The 23454-nt window shown below is 41.3% G+C and overlaps 1 protein-coding gene across 2 annotated transcripts in view; it reads right to left on the bottom strand.

Moving 5' to 3' along the window:
- Positions 1-23454, bottom strand: part of COPS7B (COP9 signalosome subunit 7B) — an 87352-nt gene that overhangs the window by 11996 nt on the left and 51902 nt on the right. For both annotated transcript variants that reach the window (XM_085635698.1, XM_085635699.1), the window contains exons 4-6: positions 20396-20484; positions 6786-6988; positions 750-855 (exon numbers count right to left, since the gene is read on the bottom strand). In XM_085635698.1, coding sequence (XP_085491824.1) covers positions 750-855; positions 6786-6988; positions 20396-20484 — 398 coding nt within the window. The remainder of the gene's footprint in view (positions 1-749; positions 856-6785; positions 6989-20395; positions 20485-23454) is intronic.

Consider the following 23454-nt stretch of genomic DNA (forward strand, 5'->3'; position numbering starts at 1 on the left):
TTCAGTAAAGGGAGAACAGGTTCCTGAGTGTGCTTGCCTATACATCAAATATCATTAATCTGCGGCAGGACATACATCTCAGTCCCACGTAATCAATAATGTGTAGAAGAACATTTTTGATTCTTAGAAAAAACTGTGTCAAAGTCACTTTTATGGTAGTGGTTTAGCAGCGGCACTATCCGGATCAGTATGTAAAAAAGCACATCACAGTATTTGGCCATGGGCGGCAGAAAGATGTTTTTCAAGCAAGAAAAACAAGTTATAATTTGCAGCAATTTGAGCACATATTTCCAGTAAAACACTATGTTGAGCATTTAATTAATCTTCTTGTCTACCTAAATTACTGTATGAAAGGCATACTATACTTTCATTCTTTTATCATTTGGGGTTATGATTCTGACTCTTACGCTAGACCATACTAATCCACTATGAGCTAGGTCCATTTTTTGTAAGCTTTTCCTTGTCAATGAATGTGATGTTGAGTTTTATCAGGATTAATCACTGGCACAGAAACGTGGGCTACTTCCAAATAAAATGATTAAATACCAGGCCATAGGTTATACTGTGGGTCTAGCAAACATCTAGGACAAGATCTTCTAATTTGGAAGGATGAACAGGACAAACACGAACGTTCCTTCGAAGGACTTGCAGCCATTTTAATTTACATTATCTAAAAACAATTACAAATTTTATTACTTACCATTTTCAAATTAGTTTGTAGACACATACAGATGGAAAATTGCACCCACCTCTGTCTCAATGTGCTGCTGTGTGCGTAGATGGGACTCCTTAAACTGATTAGCTCTCATAACTTGCTGCTCGATCCCAGAGAGCACTGCTTCACACCCGTCACACCTGCAACGGAACAAAGTTTTTACTGTTTGGCACCATGGGTTAAATTACAGCATAAAGTTCACTACAGGTAATGAACTAACGGTGACAACAAATACAAAATATTGCCCGATTTTAGTACAGGTGAGAATGGCCTACTTGCATCGGAAGGTTGTGCTGTTAATTTCCCCAGAGGTTAATAGAGTAGTCCACAAATTTATATTAGGATGTATTTCTTGCCCACAGGCAGTCATGATGGCCATGTTTATCTGGTGAGGAAATTCGATTTTCGATCTCGATCGTATTGACCCGCCATTTTGTAAACCGCCGCCATTTTGTGTTGCCCTCACTCAGGCAGCACGGCGAACGAAGTCTTTTCTGCTTTTCCTGCAATATTGTGTCAAAATAGCCTTGTGCCTCTGTTTACAAAGCTGGTGTTAGGGACTGGCCGAGTACACTAATCCCCGTCTGGTTTTTCTAATCCCTGTCTTAACTATCTGTTGGTTCACACTATTCTCTTCTGACTTTATCTTATCTTCTGGCCTTCACTGTCTTCTGCTCGTATTCTCTCGTTTCACAACTGTCCTCCAAAACACACAAACATATCTCGCCACCTGCAAGTCAGTTACAGACACATTAATACCTTAACCTGTGGGGAGGGGTGGCAAACACAGTTGAAGGAGAGGCTTCTTCGGGTTACTTGATATCTTGTTTTCCAACCTTCTCTATTGGCTCTGTCCTATCTTAAACTTCCCTTATTGGCTCTCGATGTGTGTAAGAGGTGTGTTTTCTGGTTAATGTATATGTCTTCTGTACCAATATAAGATTGTACACCACGGAGTGAAGTGGCAGTCTCCTGAGAACATACCGTGTGTACTTCTAGGACAACTGTACTAGCTGCAGCTAATAAAATCTGATCTTTTACGCCGACAGAGTGTCCCCGTGTCTCTGTTAGCTGAAGCAGGAGAACCCAGGAGATTAAGGCGTACCCTGCGCCGCCAGGTCCAAAAGGTTCAGGTTCTTCACTGGCACATGGAGAACAGTCATGTTGGGTTAAAAGTATTTACTTTTTGCACATCCAGGGTGGCCTTCTCTCCCTCAAGGTGCACTATGCTATTGAACTTTGTCAATGTGCCCAACATCCTGTGGGGCACAATCCCCTGGATTGAAATTTGTCAGAGCAGGAATGTATCCAGCACGCTGTAGAGCGAGAGTGTTGTTGGTGAAAGTGTTTTAGTATGTGAACTGATTCCATGAGTTGCATTTGATTGTGAGGGGAGTGGAGTGGGGGTTGTCACTAATGAGATTACATGTGGCTTCCAGGCACTTGATTCAGTATTAGGTCATGGACAGTAGAGTTTTTGTGTGATGGCTGCTGCAGTGTTTGAGATACAAAGCTCTCTGTATCACTGACCTTACCTCTCTGACTCACTTTGGGACCTCGCTAAATTAACCTTCACAGTATGCCAGAGCACAGCAGACTACATTCTGGTTAGTAACAATGAGGATAATCTTAATATCATTTTCAACTCCTCATCTTTGCACAGCAGCATGAAAAAACAATTAAAAACAAGGTTTGTTTTCGGTTGTCAAATGTACATGCAATATGTTTTTAAAAAAACATTTATGGTTGTACAAGATTTTGAATTAGCAACAGCTCTGGCACCACAGGCCTCTCTGTGTAGATCTACAGGCTGCTTTCATTTCTGAGCAAAAAACAAGCGTAGTTATTTCAACCTTTAGCCTAGCTGGTGCTTAAAATCTGTCAAACGGGATTGTGTTCTTAAATGTTAATGTACGTAGAAGGTTTAGCACCTGCAGGTACAGGAGGAGGTTTGCTTTAAAACTTGTTATAGTACACGTACAAAACATGCCATGTGCAAATAAATACAGGTGACAATGCATGTTCAAAAGCTAACGACCATATGTATGTATGTGTAACAACTTGTAAACTAAACACACTTGCAGGCTGGAATTGAACAACTGATACTTTCCTTGTGTATTTGAAGTAACCATTCAGACTAAGATGGTCAGTGATTGTAAAACAGTCTATGATGGGACATAGCACCCCTGGACATATTTTAGAGTCTCACATTTGAAGAGCACATTTACTGTCAAGTCCAGAGGCTAGCATTTTCCATACATCTTTTATTGCTTTCTCCATGTGGCCATTCAAATTTCCAGAACTAGAACAGCTAAGTCCTAATTGACTCAAAAACAGCAGCCATCCTCTTTTCACTGCTGCTCCTTGTCAGTGAAATATCTGTTTTATATATACATTAATAGGTTGTAGAAATAATGAGTTCCATTCATCTAATCTTGCTGTTTTGCCAAGTTTGAAGTTTAGTGGGTTTCTTTATTTTCATAATTTAACTAAACTTGTTTTTGGTAGGACTTGCGGTTTGTTAAAAAGAAAGAAAGAAAAAAAAAAGGGGGTGGAGCGGTATTAGAGGGAATGTAATTGTTTTTGTGAATAAGTTTACATTAAATAATTTAGAGTATTTTATTTTTTTCTGAAGCCTGAGCACAGCATTTAATTTACTTCAGAGGAACACACATGCAACAACGCAACTGACCCTTGCACTGCCTGGAGGTCGTGCAACGCGCCTGCTTTCTCTTAAGAAGCAGGAGGAACGGAGATGTGGAAAGCTTTGAGAGCGGCGTGATCCAAAGTGTCACACGTCTGTCTCCGCCACTTTGCTGGAGGGCAAATAAAGTTAGAATGTGTTGTGCTCCCACAGGTTAAGGAAAGAACCTGTGGAAGCGTGTCCGGAATGGACATTAATATTTAAGGGACCACTGCTATTGGAATCTTTGAATGCTGCAAGAGCACTGGATTTCTTTGTAGATGGATCTTTTTGCTTCTCCGTTAACGAGGTTGTTGAAGAGGTTCTATAATTTGAGGCACACTTCAGAAGTGGTGGCTGCACTAAAACAGGATTGGAGGGGGAAAAAGATCAATGCTTTTCCTCCATTTGCTATGATTCAAAGGGTTCTCCACTAGTGAGGAAGCAGGAGTGTCAGGCTGTGCTACCGATTCCCTTCTGGGTGAAACAATCCTCATTTCCAGGGGCGATTAAGTTAGCAGAAGAGGAATTTTTTTTTAAATTCCTGTGAAGGGAGGTTTGCTGATGGGCCCAGATGGCGAAAACATCCTCTGGTGGCCAACAGAACCCTGAACCTTCTTGCAGAATTTCAGAGGTGGAGCCCACTTTGAAGGGAATTGAAATGAGGCTCACAAACTGCTCAAGGAATGCTGGGGTCCAAGGATGACAGAGATAGGTTGTAACACAAAGGACCTGGGTATGCTGTTGGATGGAGTAGGTTTGGATCCTTTAGAAGCTTCTGCGACAGAAATATCCAATTTTCTGTCTCACTTATTTGGGAAAGGAATAATTTATGGGATGATTAATTGTTATAGGTCAGTGGTTGCTGCGGGTCACTGGTTAGTAAATGGAAAATAAATAAAGAGGTCTTGATTTGTAGAGACTGAAACTAGGTCTTCTGTGTTTAATCAGAGATTCAACACACATCCTCACTTGTGTGTAGTGTGTTGTTTGAAAGAATATGAAAGAAGGATGAGTGAATTTCGCAGGGAGGGTGTGTGACTGTTGTGGTTGTCTTGTGTTAAGCCTTTAGGGTCCGTTTCCAAAGCAACTCTAGCCAAGTGGTAATGAAAGAAGCAGGGATGTACAAGAGTCTTTTTGGTACAAGGGACCATGGCCAGTAAAGTGTTTCTGTCAGGTGAACTTTAAGTGCCTCTTGAAACCTGCCAGTTGTTCAAATGCAGGGGCGCCTTGAGACCCTCGCGGGTATGTAGTGCGCTTTACAAATGTCATGATTGATTGATTGATTAATTTACACAGTGCAACATGTATCTTTAGTGGTTTTGAGAAGTGATGAACATGCATATTGCTCGCCTCTGGTCTTGACACAAAATGTAGATTCCCAAAGAGGTTTTATTAGGAGAATCTAGATTTCACTAAAGGCACAGAGAGCATTATCCGTCCCAGCGTGACCTTACTTAATTTGCTGGAAATGAATGTTCAGAGTAATGCTTTGACTATTAAAAACAATATGTTGTACAAAGATTGAGTGTGTTTATTGTGGCTTGGACGTTTTCAGTTTATTATAATTATTTATATTTTCTTTACAGAAATCTAGTGAGGTCTATTAATCAGTAAAGAAAGGACATTCTTTTGTGTTACTTTTTTTTATTTTCATTATCAGGACAGCTGTCGAATATCGCGGAGCTGATGTAAAGAGGAAGATGGCAGCTGTGTCTTTTAAGGACTGTGGTGTCCTGGTTCTGCAATTTTGAGTTTTGCAATTGGTTTCTTTTAATAGCTACATGCAGTAAGCAATAACAGAACTATGCACAATGCTACCCCCCGTCTTCATTAAAATCCAGATTCTCCCAACACAATGATCTTCGAGAATCTACGTTCTCTAGACCGCCGCCGCCGCATAACTGATCATACTTCTATTCATCTCTTCATCTCAAAATGCAATCACTATAATATCTGACAGTTGTCCGCAGCTCAATCCATCCAAACAGAATTTGTACACAAACAAATTTGACCTAAACTTGATTTATGAGCTCAAAAGGAATGGATTTGGCCCAACAGTGGCTTTGTCTGTGAAATCGTCGCAATCACCCTTCCAGTCGGTTTTTGGTCCCTCATATAAACCAAATATCCAATCTCCAGCTACCCCATCTCACGAAGTTTAAAAGATTCCTCTCAAACCCCAGGAAAACTTCAGCATATGTACTCGTCTTCTGCCATCTAGACTGCGGAAATGCAGTACTGGCTGACGTTCAGAAATCACCACTGACCAGCAAAGCCCTCTACTGTCCATCTCCTCACTCTCTAAAAGGGAATTAGTTCACATCAAAACCGCCTTCAAGTAACTTAACAGGCTCGTCACTCAGGACAGAATAAAGTCTCAGGCAGGTCGCCTCACTTTCAAAGCAACTAATACTGATCAACCTATCTAGCTAATATCCCATACATTTAAAGAGGTTTGAGAGGCGGAACCACACTACTCCTTGAAACTCCTAAACTCAAATTAAACGTTGCACCAAACCTTCTCTGGTACTGTCTGTCTGGAGCTCCCTTCCTACTGATCTATTAACTGCTGCCACCCATTAGAGATGCAGGAAAACGTAAAAACATATCTATTTCACATGCACCCAGACGATGGACAACTGGATGACTGAAATAACTTTACCATTTTTAAAACCAGGTTATTTTTTATCTCCCTCCATTTTCTACCTATATAGTTTAGCTTATTGTGATTTATTTTTTCTCATTGTTCTATTGTGAAGTATCCTCGTACCTTGCGATGGAGGAGCACGATAGTTGCAAAATAAAATAAGTAGAATGAAGTGCAATATTGTGCTCTACCGCACCCCTACCTCAAACGTTTGTTCTTTAAGCAGTCCCGGCAACACTGCCTATTCTACCTTCAGAGATCTGCACATATTTGACCATGGTAAAATCAGCCTCCTTGTTTACCTGCTTAGCTTTAGGACAGAAAATACCCCTTTATCAATTGGATTGTAAATAATACTTTACAAACTGATCTACCCTTAGTATTAAAAACGGTTGATAATTCCTCGGTTTTGTAGCCAACAAGTCACACCGAGAACGATCGCACCCACAGTCTCATACGAGCAACATAGCTTAGCACAGTGGCGTACTAAAGGGTGTGTTCTTCAATTCCTTCTTTAAAGCATTTTGAGCAGCGGGCAGACATTGTCTATGTAATGTATGTCAAAATATGAGGATGTTGTGAGAAAGATGAATGCAAATAAAAAATGTTTAAATAAAAAATAAAAAAAATAAGTTAAAACATTTTGAGACAGGGTTGCATTGCAGGGAGAACAATATTGTGGGAGCAAAACAAGTCTTTAGAAATACCGGTGGATAGTTCAGCGTCGTTGCCCTCACCATTCTTGCAGCGTTTTTACAATGCTGCTGATGTCTTTCTTTGGGATGTCTCTGCCGATGCAGAAGTCCACCTCCAGCAGCTGCTTACACTGATCCAGCTTCCCCTGAATGATGTCCGTGTACACTGCTTCAATGATCAAATCCTCCAGCTCTCGCAGGTTTTGCATATCCAAGTCTTTCAGCAGCACAGCATACGGGATGCACTGAAACAAAAAAACAGAAGGAGACCTAATTATCATTGTAAGGCAGCAATAATAAATCATAGAAGGGGACTATCACCCCCCCTTGCTTTCCATGCCGGTTTATACAAATGTGTGATTTTCATCCAAAAATAACCACTAAAACATATTTTCGAGTTTTACAGTGCAAAAGACAATACAGCCAGGAAAATTAACATACTGTTTCTAAAAAATACAATCTTTACCAAGGAATTACTGTTTACCAAACTATTTGAAATCAGGACAGAAGACATTATCCTACTTTTGCTGCTGAAAACAATATGCAATATGCAGTGCAGCAATAAAAGGATCGTTGTTTCACTGTATAACCATTGAATCAAGACTGTTATTTGAAGTGCAATTCCACTCAAAAGGTCTTGTCGAATTATAGAATCGGACCCAGCCATGCCAGGCCTCGAAAAATCTACCCGCCCACTCGCTATGGTGAGTCAGGTTTTCTCAGGTTCAGATATATTTAGGACCTACTTGCCGATCCTGGTGAGTTGGCAAAGAACGGGTGTTCTGCTCAGGCAGGAAGTGTAGGAGCAATAAAGATGCCTTTAACTTTTGTTTTTATCTTGTCACATGTGCTCTGTGCTCAGAGACAGATCAAAAGCCAGTTTACAATTTCTTTCTTCTCTGACTGCAGAGTTCCAGGATTCTGTAAAGTGAACTGTCTGACCTGCTGTACAAAGTGTGAAATGAAAGGCTGTAGGGTGTCAGATTTTTCCTAACACATTTAAATAGCTAATAATTAAACTGTACAAACATTTCAAAATAGTTTTCAGTAGTTGTAAAAGCCCATTTTTTGTACTTCTGTGTGAAATTTATTTTTCAATAGGATGAAAAACAAATCAGAACAGTTTACCTGGTGATGTGCAAATGCTAGGTATGTTTTCTAAATCCCAAATGTCACAGATTATTGTTAATACACTATTTAGGTTTATCAGTAAAGCTGCAAGGTAGTGGCTAGGTCTTTGGCCACTTCTTGGAAATGTACTTTATGTGAATGACAGCGCGCTACCACATCATGCTCTAGCAATACATTTACTAAAAGTGGGTGTTTAAACATGAACTGAGAAACACTCCTGCCCCTGGGCCATGATGGCAATGTTATTAGTAAACTGAGAGCCAAGTCAGGGATCATGAGTACCCTATATGTGGGCTAGATTCTTATTACAAATGGGGCAAATGTTTAGTCTATGTAATAAAACAAAGGAGTCTTGTTTTGTACAGCAGAAATGCTGAACTCGCATGTTTGAAGGTGCATTCATATGTGAGACTGAAGAAAAAGACAACTATGTAAAATAAAATATTTGTGAACGATCACACAATTTGAGACCAGTTTACATTACAGCTAGGTCAAGTACATTATTCAAGTTACTCGACCTGCAGGTCTAGTAACATTTTCTAGGTCTAGTGACGTTTTATGACATTTTTTAGGCCTGCTTGTACAGATTAGTATAACTTTCTGGCAACCTCAAACATGCAAACATTTTAGAGCAGAAGCGTGGAAGATTTTGAGAAGAAAAGAAAATAAAAGTCGGGAGAATGTATTTTGCTCATTGACTTATATTGAAGCAAGGCAATTCTAAGCGGGAGACAACTGAATTAAAGCCATTTTTAGCTTAATAAATCACAAGTCTAGTGGCTGAATCAATTCTTTTGCCGTGCATGTGACTTAAAAAATGATCATACAAAATTGCCAAAGGTAAACTTTCATAAGCGCCACAATATAATAAATTAAAAGGACTCAAAAATATCACCATAATGTTCCAATAACTAAATGAAAGACCTCAACTTATGTCTTAAATTCGCTGGAGGAAATTAATGGGCAGCTGAAATAAGATGTCAGCCCAGGTATCCCCAGACACCACATAGTACAGAAGGGAACAAATAAAAAACTAGAGCAATTGGGTTTCCCAAGAACAGACAGCATTGCTAACAAATGCCCCGAACCGAGATGCATCTTGTGGAAACAAACTTCATAAATGCAGTGGTCTTCTCCTAACAGGAAACACTGCATTCTAGCATCCAGGTCACCTGCCTATCACCAAGTAGCAATTCACACTCAACGGCTAGACTCAAAGGTCTGAGGAAGGATAACTGGATATTTTCCTTGCAAATAAACTCTTTCTTCGAAGACAAAAAAAACTCAGGTGATTGCACAGCACATAACCTTATCATGGCCCCTGCTAAACACCATGTTTAAAAATAAGACAGACTGATGACTTTGTCCTCCTAAATATCCTCCCAAAAAATGGTGAATGGAAGAACCTTAAACATCATTAATGTAATCTGAACTACAGATAAATGGTCCAAGCAGGGCTATTAGCCTCTTCCATGCGTCGGACGGCCCCTGGCCGTCTGACATCACGGTGGGTGTGTGCGGAGGACGGCCGGGGGCCGTCCGAACCGCGCAGGCGTGGAGAATTTTCCCGCACAGCGGGGGAATTCTGGCAACAGCGAAGCGGTTAGAATGATTGCCTGTTATACAATTCTGTTGATATTGATAAAAGCAATGCTAATGCTCATTATGGTACACTGGCATACAAGAACGGAATCCCATCACTATTATCTAATTCACCCGTCATGAACTCTCCATCAACCCAGACTCAAAAATATGTGATTGGGCAGGCTGTGCAACCTAGGCACGCAGAAACTGATTGACAGGCCACAGATGGAGTGGCACGTAGCCGGGAGACAAATACGCCTAGAGGAACTTCGGTCCATCCCCAAATAAGCACAGCGACACCACAATGCTCCAGACAAATTGGCCCCAATAATACTCAAATGGGCAGAGGGGTGCGCATGCAATCCCAAAACAACATGAAATTAGATGCCACATGGAGTTAGGAACATGCAGCCAATCAGGACACAGCACACAGTACACGCAGTGATCATGCGCCCCTCATGGACACCTTACCCGCTGGCCCACAGTGTCCACGCACTGTCGAGGCCCACCTACATTTGCAACCCCTGGCCTTTTATTTACAACTCCAAAGACAAGGCCTGCATTCTTGTACCAAACAAGGATCACCAGACGTACTTTTATGGCACCCAAATCTGTATTTTTAAAAAAATCACTCAGATGGACAATACTTGAGACAGTCTTCAGACCTGTTTCTGTAAGCTGCACTCCCAGACGAAGTGTTTAAATACACCAACTATTCCTGTTTCGCCAAATGCCTCTTGTCTTTTGTTTTTTCAAGGTAAATTCATATTTGAGCAACAATTCTTTCAACCAATCTGTGCATAAGAGGAACAGGAAGGAATCTTTTATTGAGGCTGAGATTCTATCTGAAGAATTGTCAGAGTTTATTACCGTAATCTGAAGTAAAGAACCACCTCTGGAAATTTCAGGGATGAGAGGTGTGCTTCAGTGCTGTAAGGTAATCCCATCTGCCTACGGGAGAGGCTGGTATCTACAGCAATCAGCATTTCGTGGTGGCCCCAATTTGAATGTATTTTCGCAGTGTCTTCAGGCTTACACTCATCTGCTCTCCAGTCAAGAGTTGTCAAGAAAGGACTGTTCTTTGTGGGAATATTGTGTCTTTCAATAACTCTGTAATGAATACTCAAACCAGAAACAAGGGTGTTGGAAATTTGCCCTTTCTATAACTTCATCCCGAATTTCTTTTGGCCTTTTTGCGGAACCTGCTTGTGCTCCTCCTTACAACAAGACAATTTTGGCATACCCGACTGTCATATTTATCTTATCTGTAAGTCCTTAGTATATGGTACTCAGAGGGTACCCAGGGCTTCAAGTTAAAATGACACCAGTTGACTGCAGCACTCATGGTGCGACCCACTGCTGTGACAATTCAAACATGACTTCAGGCTTGCTACTAGCAACCTGACTATGAAGATTTAAACTGCAAATTCGACCCGTCAAAATAACACCTTTGACAGTTCTAAAATCATCCTTTTAAACATATCTATGCCACCCTATGTAAACCTCAAGGAAGGGTGCACAACACTTAAAAATAGGAAATGTATAGGTTAATGTTAAACATGTCTTTACAGTGACTAGCACCTCAAAGCTATTTTCACAGTAGCCTGGTTGACTGTTCCATAGGAAAGCACTGGGGTACATTAAGTTTAATAAATGCTATCTCCGCCTAGGACCCAGGTAGCGAAATAGTTCAAGTACTCTTTTTACTAGTTAAACAAAATCCAAATTAATGGTAAAGTAGAATTGTGAGTAACTACTACAGAAAAGGTACTTTAGAAAATTTACCTTTAGCCTGCCTAACACCTCTGGAGGTCATCTGTAAGTATTCATCAGTCACCTAGTAGCTTGATGGCTTCCCTAAGGTGAGGAGTGAACTGCTAACAGGAGCAAAGAAACGGCTGACCGAATGGGCAGAGATTATGCATCTAAACCTAATAGAATATGAATGGGAGGCTGGTAGGATCCTTTTTTGACATTTAAGTGTTAAGTCCTGCTTAAATGTCACATCCTGCTTGACAGGTCTGCTGCAGTTTTTCATGACACTTGGGGCACACTTCAAAGGGGCCTCCCATGTTACAGGCAAATGTTAGCTGACGCTAAGGAGAGGGCCCTTCTATTGTATTCTCATCCTGTCCAGTTCCAATCACAGTGGGCCTCTCTTCCTGTTTGGCAAGTCTGCTACGTTTACATATGACATTTGGGGTGCACTTCAAAGAAGAGAAAGTGAATGACAAAACACTTAGTGTGTAACCACTGTCTAATTGCTGAAAGCTCAGCTTTGATTTTACCAGACGTCCGTGTCTGAGTTTTTTGGGGGTACTCGGACAGCCAAAAACTGGATTTTAGTGTTAGACGTGGGAGGACAGCGGAATTACCATAGTCCACTCCCCCACACAACCCCAGCCCTTGGAGCCCAAGTTTTGTGCAGCCGAAGAACTTGGCCACCTTGAAAATGCCCTAAGTGGGTAGGGTACGCTCCGGAAACCATTACTCAATTGGTTTGAGTATCCCCTGGGGTCCTTCCCACCCGCTAGCTTGTGGCAAACATAAATGTGACACCTCCAGGCACCCACGTCTGGACCCAAGGAAGATGAGAAGCAGATTGAACCGGTTGTCTGCAACCTGAGAAGAGCACGGGAGGACTAAACCTGCTCCCTCTTTTGTACCCAGGACAAACAAGCGCACTCTCAGGGTCATAACACTGAACCCCCTGTTCAAGCTACATGGGCACAACAAGCCACAAGAGGCCTTTTCCATCAGCTGCGCCCAGTGGCAACTGGACGTGGACTGGATCTAGCTGTTTGGCCTCTGCCTGCCACCCTGTACGTTTTTAAGTGGCTCCTCCGAGGCCCTAGGTGACTTTAGAAATGTATTGCCGGTTTAGTGTATCTTACCCGCACTACATCAAGGTCCTGTTCTACCATAACTATTATTGCCACTTTGGGTGTCTTGGCTCCATTTCTACTTAAAAATTTAAAACAATCATATCTCTGGTTCCCCTTTTGGAGTTTTGTCATTTTAGCGTTGGGTATATTAATGTTTATTCTATTTTTCTAATTCATATGGGGATTTTTATTGTGTTGCCTCTTAACTTTATTACTGGTTTAGTACTGCATACATACTTTACAAATTGCCTCTATGTTAAGCCAATCTGCTCTGAGCTAGAGCAACCAGGGGGTTGAGCTCAGGTTGTTTAGTCATTACTGATTATTACTTGAGGTGGGTACGTACGCCCCTCATCTAATAACCCAATTTCTTAAAAAGGGTGCTTTCCAGAGAAAGTGATTGTTACTTTGAATATATATATATATATATATATATATATATATATATATATATATATTATCTACTGGCGGTCGCCAGTAGATAGTTATAGTTAGGACCATGTTTCCATAGGAAATCTCAAAATTCTATTTTGAATAACTTTGGCGCCGGTTGACGAATCCTCGCAAAATTTTCAAAACTAATGGGGCGCTACGCTCCGCTCCTACCCTGAAAGTCTCGGGGTGATTCGTCAAGCGGGGGCTGAGAAAAAAGGGGGGTCCCAAAACGCGTTTTCCCCATGCATTTTTCCATAGGACCTTTAGACACAGCTACAGCCCGAACGGCTGAACAGAATTACTTGTAATTTGGCAGAGAGGTAGTCCGCAGGTCAAGGAAGTGCCTTTTGTAGGTCTGGTGTAAATCTGTTCAGTAGTTCCTGAGAAAATAGCATTTAAATCAATATATATATCTGTAAGCGCGCTCCGTGCGCTTACCGTGCGCTTACGGTAAGCTTACCGTACGCGTACGGTGCCGTGCGCAAGCGCGATTCTGATTGGTTGTTAGATCAAAGTAAACATTCGAATCGGTCGAAACCAGGAAGTATCGACCGCCATTTTCTGTCTGTCGCACTGAAAAAAAAAGGTTAATAACATGAAAAGGGGGCAACGAAGAGAGTTGCAGACCCCCTAGCGTTCGTCAGGGGGTTCACGAAGGACCAAAAAGTATGAAAAATAAATTTAATAATTTTAAAAAAAAATCGCGGGGTGCGCGTACGGTAAGCTTACCGTACGCGTACGGTAAAAAAAATTAAAAAAAAATAAAAAAAATTAACAATCACATTTAATATATAAATCTAAGCACCCCCAAGGGAGAAAAAAACAATTGATATTTTGAAAAAAATGGTGAGGCGTGCAAGGTACGAAATGCGCAACGTGGGCGCTCTGAGCAAAAATTAAAAATAAATACATAACTTAGCATTTAAAAAACCGTACAAATTCACTGAAAAAACCATAGGTTTCACACACGTTATAGTTAGGAATTAGCATTTAAAAAGCCTTGCAAATTCACTGAAAAAACCATAGGTTTCACACATGTTATGGTTAGCTGTACATTTCACTCGTAAAAAACCAATGAAATTCCACGTTATAGTTAGTGCAGGCAACTATAACTCACGCAACCGCAATCCTCTGTTGATGCTAATACTGTATCTTTAGCTATACATATATTACAAATATTTATTTTTCATAAAGACACATATGTCATCAGTGATGTAATATCTGACATCATCAGCAGAGGATTGCGGTCGCGTGAGTTATAGTTGCCTGCACTAACTATAACGTGGAATTTCATTGGTTTTTTACGAGTGAAATGTACAGCTAACCATAACATGTGTGAAACCTATGGTTTTTTCAGTGAATATATATATATATAGAGCAAAATTGACTGGTTGTCAAGGGATGTTTTCTTTACGTCTGGACTGGAGAATGGTATTTAAAAGAAAAGAAAAAAAACACACACTTAAAAACAGTGAGCATCACAATGATCACAGACTCTGCTAATGGTTAAGTTCGCCATGAATATTCTGTATGTTCATGCACATTAGCAGTTTGTTTTTCCAAAATTAGAACATTAACCACATCATTTCTCTTCAAATTTCCATGAAGAGAGAACGAGCGCAGAAATATTAGAGAAGAAGCAAGGATGGCAGACATTAAGGGGTCTATTAGGATGGCGTGCGGATCGCCACCGCCCGTATGGCGGTGGCGATCTGCCCGCCATTTCCGTCCGCCTGCCTAACATTTCCCCCCGCCATATTACGATGGCGGTGGGAACCCAGGCGGACGGAAAGACCGACGGCCAGTTTTCCGCCGGTAGACAATCTGCCCGATTGCCTACTGGGCGGAAAAGACCTGCAATATGGTGGCAGTGCCTTCCAGGCCCGCCATCCATATTACAATGATGGCGGTCTCATGCCTTTCCATGGCAGAGACTCCGCCATGGAAAGGCATACGGAGAATGGCTTTGGGGGCCCGTTGCGGGCCCCCAGGGTGTTGGGGGGGGGGGGGTGGCTGCACTACCCCCCGAAATTTCATGCACAAGGTGGCAGGCACCACGCAGTGCCTGTCACGTTGTGCATGCAAATGCACAACATGCCCTTTTAACATTGTGGCGGGTGCTGAATACAGCACCGCCTGCCACAATGTTAAATATACAGGATGTGACCTAATTGGCACAGCGAGACCGCCGCTTCACTGGCGTCCGGTCACGCACCACTAGGGTGGCGGGTGGACTGGAGTCCCGCCATCCTAATAGCCACCTAAGTGAGGATAATGGCAGTTTTTGACAGAGACAAGCAAAACTACCAACATCGATTTAGGTACTCATTTGTTTTAATAGCTCTGCTGGGTTGCAGGTTGTGCTGAGCAATAGTCACCTTCATAATACCAGATATAAGCATGAAAGCCACCAAACCCAAGTCATTCTGACACCTAGCAATTTTTATCTAATGTAACTGATAAAAGTGCATTGTCCGGGTCAAATGAGGCAAAGGAAGGCCTGAGGTAAAGGCACTGGGACCAGAACAACCACTGAGAGAGGTGTGCGTTGGGTAAACATACGTGAGCGAGATGAGAACCTGGCGTCAGAGGCAGGGACCGAGACAAAGGGAGAACTACATATTCAAGTTGGTAACATGTGGGATAAAAACAGTCCAAAACGATATTCTAAATTACAGGGAAAAAATTGGGAATGGACTCGTAAAAAGAAAAGAACTGAGACATAATAGAGAGAAAAGCCAAGTGAAAATTAGAATAGCGACAAGCGAGTAAAAAGGGGTTAACGGCAATTCCCACTGCAATTAAATAAAAAGAAAAGCAGTGGTGTACACCGCAGACCGTCATTATAAAAAACAAATTAGAGATTAACATGAACACAGTGTAATTCATTTGAGAATACAAAACCAGTTAAAACTGCAGAAATCAGAAATGAATCAAACGGCAATTAATTCCACAGTAATTAATGGTCCAGTTATTAGCACACACAAGCATGTTAACAAGCCTGTTCTCTGAACAGTCACGAACAATCCAAAAAAAGACATGGGGAGTAAAGTGTACTTTTATAATTATTTTTTCATAACGTCTAAGAAAAATTAATATTATTCATTGATGCTTCACAGATTTTGCCTCCGTTTCAAAGAGCAGCTTGAAACTATTAGTGCAGTATTGGATATATTTTTTCATAGATCAGCATAGCTTTTAGTTACGACATCATGAGCCACGGCCCCTTAGCACTGAACACGGTTACACATGTGTGCACAGCTACAAAAGCTGGGGTGTAGTCCTCACTAACACAAGCATGTGCATTATACAAGCTCATTTTGACAGTTCAAACCTACTGTATCTTTTCTCATATTATCGAACTGCAATATATTTAATTTAGTTAGCGGAGCACCTTAAAAGCAGACTGAACCGGGCTGAGTAAATTGTGTTTGATAAGGAGCAGGACAGTAATCTATAGGAAGGCCGAAGATATGATGGGTAAAGGGGGTTAGGCAACTTGAGTACTGGGATGATCTCCATGATTGTACCATAGGGAAAAAAATGCTGGTGTCTTATGTTCTTTCAGTGTCTTTCTGTAGTGTCCAAGAGGAAACAGCATACACTTATCTGAGGATTTTCGCAGAATAATTTCTATGCAATTTTTAGAATATTGCTAGTGGCTGTATCAAAAAATACCAATAGATTTCAAATAGAGTCTGGCAGAAAGTAAGAATAGTGCTTGCAAGCAAATGAGCCACCACATCTCCAATTTCAACCAATTGGACGACTGCCAATCAGGATTCAGACCAGGCCACAGTACGGAAACAGCGATCGTACATACAGTGGATGACACCCTACAGGCTCTTGATCACAATGAAACATGTCTACTAGTTCTTCTGGACCTGTCTTCAGCATTTGACACGGTAAATCATGAAAAACTACTAGGCCGGCTTGAAAACAGGATGGGTCTATCTGGAACTGTACTGAAATGGTTTAAATCCTTCCTGCAGAACAGAACACAAAGATTCTGGGTAAACCAAGTGCTATCCCCGTCATGCCCTAACTCGACTGGAGTTCCACAAGGATCAACATCATCTCCATCACTATTCAACCTGTATGTCGAAGCCCTTACAGAAATTCTCCGGCACGCAAACATCTCCTATCACATGTACGCAGATGATACTCAGATCTACATCAAGATCTCGTCGCTTGAAGAAATCAAGACAATGAATGAGGCCTTAAAAGTGTCAGTACAATGGTTAACTAGCAATAACTTGAAATTAAATGCGCAAAAAACGGAATTCCTACTAATATCCCCTCCAAAAAGCTCTGCAGACGTGAAGGAGTGGACCAAACTGATCACAGCGCTAAACTGCACCCCCATCCTAGTTGACTCGACCAAGTCACTAGGAATCACGGGGGGTGAGTTCGTTTTGGGGAAGGTTTGGGGACAGTGCATTGGTAGTTGGAAGTGGCCCGGATTGAACTTGGACATAGTACTATTTGCCGATGGCGGCCACTGACCTGATTTACATTGTGTATGTCATTTGTGATTGAGTAATGCAATAAAAATTGTTTTTGCAAAGAAAAAGTCACTAGGAATCACACTGGATAAGAACCTAGACATGAAAGCCCACATCAAATCAATGGCAAAAAGTGCCAGTTTTCACCTGAACTATCTTAGAAAAGTGAAGCCATTTATAACCACGTCGGACCTTAAACTGGCAGTTCAGTCCTTAGTCATATCAAGGATTGAATATGGCTGCACAACATTAACAGGTCTATCGAAAATATCCACAGCACCACTAAAAGCCTGTCTCAATGCAGTCGCAAGACTCATTACAGGCTCAAGAAAATATGACCACATCTCCACACACTTGAAGGCGTTAAACTGGCTACCATACGAAGCCAGAATTCTACTAAAACTGGCATGTATTACCCACAAAGCGCTCAACTACAGAAAACACCAATGTACCTAGCCCAGAAAACGGAATTATCAGGTGGAAGCAGACCATCCCGGAATGCCAGAGACCTGTAGTTGAAACCTCCCATCTTTCAGAAGAAGACAACATATGACAGAGCATTCTCCTGAGCGGCCCCCAGAATCTGGAACTCCCTCCCTCCAAACATTAGAAAAATCCCAAACACATCAACTTTCAAAAGGGAGGCAAAGATATTCCTGATGAGCAAGTTCCTACCCTAAACAATGATTGATCACCATCTGCATCGTGATCAATAACGAATATAAGGGCAAACTCACCAGTTAGCGGCGAACACACTGTAGACTGTACACTAATACAACTAATGGATCTTTTGTAATATTGTTGATAATAATGATATGAAGGCACACATCGGAACTTTTTGTATAATACTACTGTTATACCTTGTACACCTAATTGATCCTAATTGTTATCGTGGAAACGGATACGAAAGACACGTACCGGAACCATACGTATTTTACTGCTGTACCCGTTGTTCTCTAAAAGATCTAAATCATGCAACTGTGAAGCGCTCTGATACCTTTGGGTCATGTCCGCGCTATATAAAACTCTATAAATAAAATAAAAAGCAAGCACAGAATATGTCTAACAGGGTGCAATAAAGCTAGGAGTTAAGAGGAGGACCGAGGGCGTGCAATGTGTGGGTTGGGTCATGCAATGCAGGTGATGAGGAGCTGGTGCTAGACTGCAGACTCTAGCACGGAGAGTTGAATTAGAATCTCAGCTTTGGCACTTGAACATACTGGTCTCGTCACTTCATTACTCTGTGCTTAAAACTGTAAATACAAGTGTTCTTGTGTAATATGCATTTCCTTAACAATGGAACGCTGCAGAGTAATGCCCTGCTTACTGGTTGCCTTCCATCCTGGTTTTTGTAGCTAGGAATAAGCCAGCCCATAGAGACAAGACTCTGTTCTCTAAACATCACCTCAAATTTAAATTGCCTTTGTTGCAATAATGTTCCTGGTGAAATGCTCCAATGCCTGGAGGAGTGCACACAGTATCAGCAGAGGCTAATTTACACAGGACGTGGGAGTGCCCGGCTTAGCTCAGGAAAGCCAACATGTGGCTGAGGGTGCAGGACCCGGCTAATAAAATGAAGTGCGTGAGACATGGACCCCTGTGTGACCGAGATTCAGCTGTCAGTTAAAAAGCAAACATTTGAGCCCAAGGATTTTTGTAAATATCATAATAATATGGGCTCATTAATGTTGATACAAATTCCCAAAAAACACAGGTACAAAAACCCACAGATTACCGGTAGAGATATTTTTAATTCTAAACTTGCTATATGCAAATATTAGCTTTTCTCAATGAAAACCTTTGTGAAAAGCACTGAAACCCTGAGAAGGCACTGGCAGAGCTCAGAATCTAAAAGTACTACAGGACAATACAAGGAGATACATGGTCTTGGTGCTAACCCCAAGATGCTCCTACATGGGGCTGTACTCATTCCATCTCAACACCAATTCAGTTACGAGCTCAACACCCACATTTTCATACAAAATCTAATTCTCTTCAGGTGACTTCTGGGCCGTTCTACCTACCACCAAAGTAGACCCAAATATTCTCGGCCAAAAACTGCATTTAGCATTTTGGGCCACTCTAGCGACATCTCAGCCTGCAGTAAATATGGGTATACCACCCCAACAGAAAAACGTATGACTCTCTTTCTGGTGTTACAAGTTTAAGGGAATGCCCCCTACTATAATCCCGCATGCTTATTTTCAGTCCAGGTAAAAAACACACATTACTTCCAGAAACAAGGGCCACACAGTAAACACCCAAGTGAGAATAAAATACAAATTGTTGAGTATTTTGAAGAGAGGGGTATGTACACTATTGTGGTGTACACTAAGCCGCAAACACTACATTTATAAGTTCTTGTTTGAATGTTGTTTTAATTGTGTCATTAGTTCTGATCAGTATTTTCACATCAGCCGATATGTGTCACTCCAGCAAGTGAGTATGACATTTTTCAAACACTTTGTTCACAAGGCCATAGCTTCGGTTCGTGAAGCGGCAATCCATAATCGTATTTGGAGTATGAAAATCCTGTTGGTTATTTACAGCATACAGTCGATCAGTCAGCGGTTCGTGCCACTCGTCTGAAAAGGATCCTTCATGTCTTGCTCTCTTCAAACTATATACGTACATTTGAGTGATGCGGCGCACCAGAGAGAAAAGACAAATACCTGGCCTTAACAGTAAATAAAGCAGAACACCAGTGCACTTTTAACAGTTGTTGCCTAAAAGAACTTGGATCTGTACGGTTACAAGAATCAGCATCTCTCGCTCTTTTCAGAAAGAGAGATAGGTCAATGGGGAAGAAGACATCACCCCTGGATGCAGAATCAACAAATCATTTGTAAGGACACATCATCTCCTAGAAAAAGCTCCTAACCAGTTCATGGTAAAAGAGGATTTAACAATTGTTAGCAGTAATTTAACAATGTGGGGGTAAATGGAATGTTAAGATACAAATCTGAAGTAAGATACCCTTTTCTAAATCCGTGCTGAGGGCAAAAAATAAACTGAGTGCAAGCACATGACACACACACAACCCATGAATATTACTTTAAACTTGCAGCAGAATAGATTATGTGCAGGAGGTATTTAACGTTGTGTCCAATACCTTCATGCGGGCGGCGAGGCTAACAATCGTCAAGTGTCTCAGCTTGTTCTTCTGGACTGTCGAAAGCTCTGGAAGGCTGCTTTTCAAAGCTGCATGGGGAACACAAAACATATATCCTTGAAATAGTGCGTATCAATTGTGCACACAGTGCTGGCCACTAGTTCCTGCATTGCAGGTTATGAAGTGCTACAGTGCAGTTCACCAAGTCCTACAGCGCAAATTATCACTACAAGATCCACACAAGGGGCCAGGTGGCTACAAGTTGGCGCGCACCAAACCCAAATAGTATTCTCCAATACCTTGAAATGCTAGCAGTTCACTACATTTCAAGGGGCAAAAAAACCTTTACCAGGTGCTGAGGAAAAGGATGAAATAGCCAACTGAGAAGATGCATAATCATGTGGCAGTAAGAACTACGGCATGTGCATCGAAAAAGGTGCAGCAACCCGGAAATGCTTAGCCGTTGTCCAGGCGCGTGGCAATAATACCTTAAAATACTTGCAGAACAAGTGCTACAGAGTCAATACTTCCTTGCAGGAGGCAATATTAGAAAAGCAACAATACATAACCAAAGGTCACTGATGGCACATGGAACACATAAATACCTCCAACATCACATCAGCAAGCTCACAAAAAATACATCTTTAGAATCTTGGGACCAACCAGGAAGTCATCATCACTAAGATGGAAAAATTATACTGATAGATAATTTTGAATATTTTGAACCAGGGATGAAAGCACCTATCTATTAAGGTAGAGGCGGAACAGGAAGAAAAAACGTAGGTCATAACCAATGTAAACTGCTTAGACTTGTGAGGGTGGGCTTATATTTAATTATGCAGAAAATCTGCATCCTGGGGCACCCTAAAGCAACTATAGCAACTTTAGCACAGTTTCACCTAATAAATCGTATGGGCTCCTTAGGATTACTGGGGTTTCCTTCCAGAGCAGCGAGGTAAGTTTACGACTGCCAAGTAGCTGCGATTAATCCAGTTGCATCAAGTGACTAATAAGTATATTAACTGAATGCATTGCATTTATTTTCCCTTTCTTACGCTTCATTTAAGTTGTGAAATTATCAATTTGCATGTTTTTTTATCACAGAGTCGAGGAAAATTCAGGTACTAACATTTATTCATATTAAAATGATGGTTAGTGTTACTGTTACTGCTTGTAAACTTGACAAATGTATATTCAGAATAACTCTTACTCTGCAATAAAACATTCTTAGTAGGACAATGGCAGTGAAAGGCAGACTTCTTTTGGAGCCAATACTGCTGCCCTTGAAGAGTTTTGCACACTGGCAACAAAGAATTGCTGGTGGCACTTAATAGTCATGTAAATGGTACTTTCACAACAAAAGGAGAGAACAACAACTCTTTGATCCCCAACCCACCCTCTTTGGGGATCAAAGGGTTGCAGAACTGTTCCTAAACATAAAAAGGGGGCAATATGACCAGAAGGGGGCTCTGCACAAACCACCACGACTTAAATATTTTATTATGTAATAAATAAGGTATGCACCATTACAAAGAGCGGCTATTTGAAAGCAAAATATAGACTGCTATCAGTACACAGCAGGTGAGCACCTCGTATGTCGAGTTGGGAATGCTAAATTCAACTTACACATCATTCAAAATAATTGTAGACCAAACATGCTTATTTGTATGACACATTTCATTACTTGAAGAAGTGCTGCATGCCACAGGCTAACAGATGTTGGCAAGGACAATTAGGTTTGGTACAAGCTTACTTCAGTCCATTCCCACAATATATTGAAACGACACAACAAAGAACAGCAACGATCATACCTGTAACAGAACTACAAACTATTTCCTTTCTTTTACATTTGTAACACAAGCAAATTTCTCTTTCCTAAAAGAAATAGGGGTGGCTGTTTTTAGGTGATGTCGTTCCACAAATACACACTTCAGAATTTCACATCAGACAACCCTTTCGCTGCCAGGCCTTTTCCCCCTCCTGTGCCTGGCGCTTCCCCCGTGGGTGGGTGTCATGACGAGATGGTCTCGTCATGGGCACAGCGCGACTGTGCTCCATGACGAGACCATCTCGTCATGGGTACAGAAGAAAAATAATTTATGATAAAATGGTGGCAACAGCGTTGATGGTGGGGACTAAGCCGGATACTTTTCATGCAAAGGTTTATGTGCCATACTTTGAGGCTCACAGAGAATACTCCTACGTGTAGGGATGCTTTGATTACCTTCAGATACAGCGTTTTAATACAGCAAATGCTTCCTTTGGCAACACTGATCGGTATCAGGACTGGTTTATTATTGGTCGGTTTTCAAGTAGGCAACCGTCCTGTCTTGTTCTTCTTGACGGTGGGGTTATGTAACGCCAGTGGTGTGGGCGAACATGTTGATGATGTGCCAGTGCGAAGCTCCTGACATGGAGGGGTTTGTTCTGAGAAGAGTGGAGGCCTTACTGTGGGGGAGATAGGTTTATAGGGTCTTAAAACACTAAACAGATTACTCAAGTGCCTAATGTACTTACTACTTTGATGTAGGCTGCATTGTATCAGTGTTCATTATGTTGAAGTGTTCAAAGATTTTGTGTTTTATACTAGACTGTTTTCCTTCTTTATGAATTTTCGATTCTATGGGTTTTTAATGAACTCACGATTTTCTTGGTTTTTATCAGCAGCAAAACATGGTGCAGTTTTCAGAATTAGAAAAAAGATTTTGTTTAGGACAGCTACTACAAATATGGTCACGATGAGAATATCTGTACATTTTTTCGTGCCAGCTGGATAGATTAGGGCACTTGTTAAATCCTCGCTTACCATGCACAGGTTAAAGATTCAGGAGTAAGCTTGTTTTTGGTCTAGATTTGCTAGTTGTAAAGTTGTTCTATGGTTCCTAGCATTTTGATGGGGAAGGTGAAGTATATCAAACAGTCATTAGACTAATTGACCCAAGTTAAGTCTTGGTGGCGGTGAGAGGGTATTGGGTTATGTTATTTTATGGTTTGTCAGTACCGGTGGTTTCTCATTAGCATTCACTACAGTCATTTAGCTCTTGCATGCACCCGGGGTT

Source organism: Triturus cristatus, chromosome 11, assembly GCF_964204655.1.
Source record: "Triturus cristatus chromosome 11, aTriCri1.1, whole genome shotgun sequence".
NCBI lineage: Eukaryota > Metazoa > Chordata > Amphibia > Caudata > Salamandridae > Triturus > Triturus cristatus.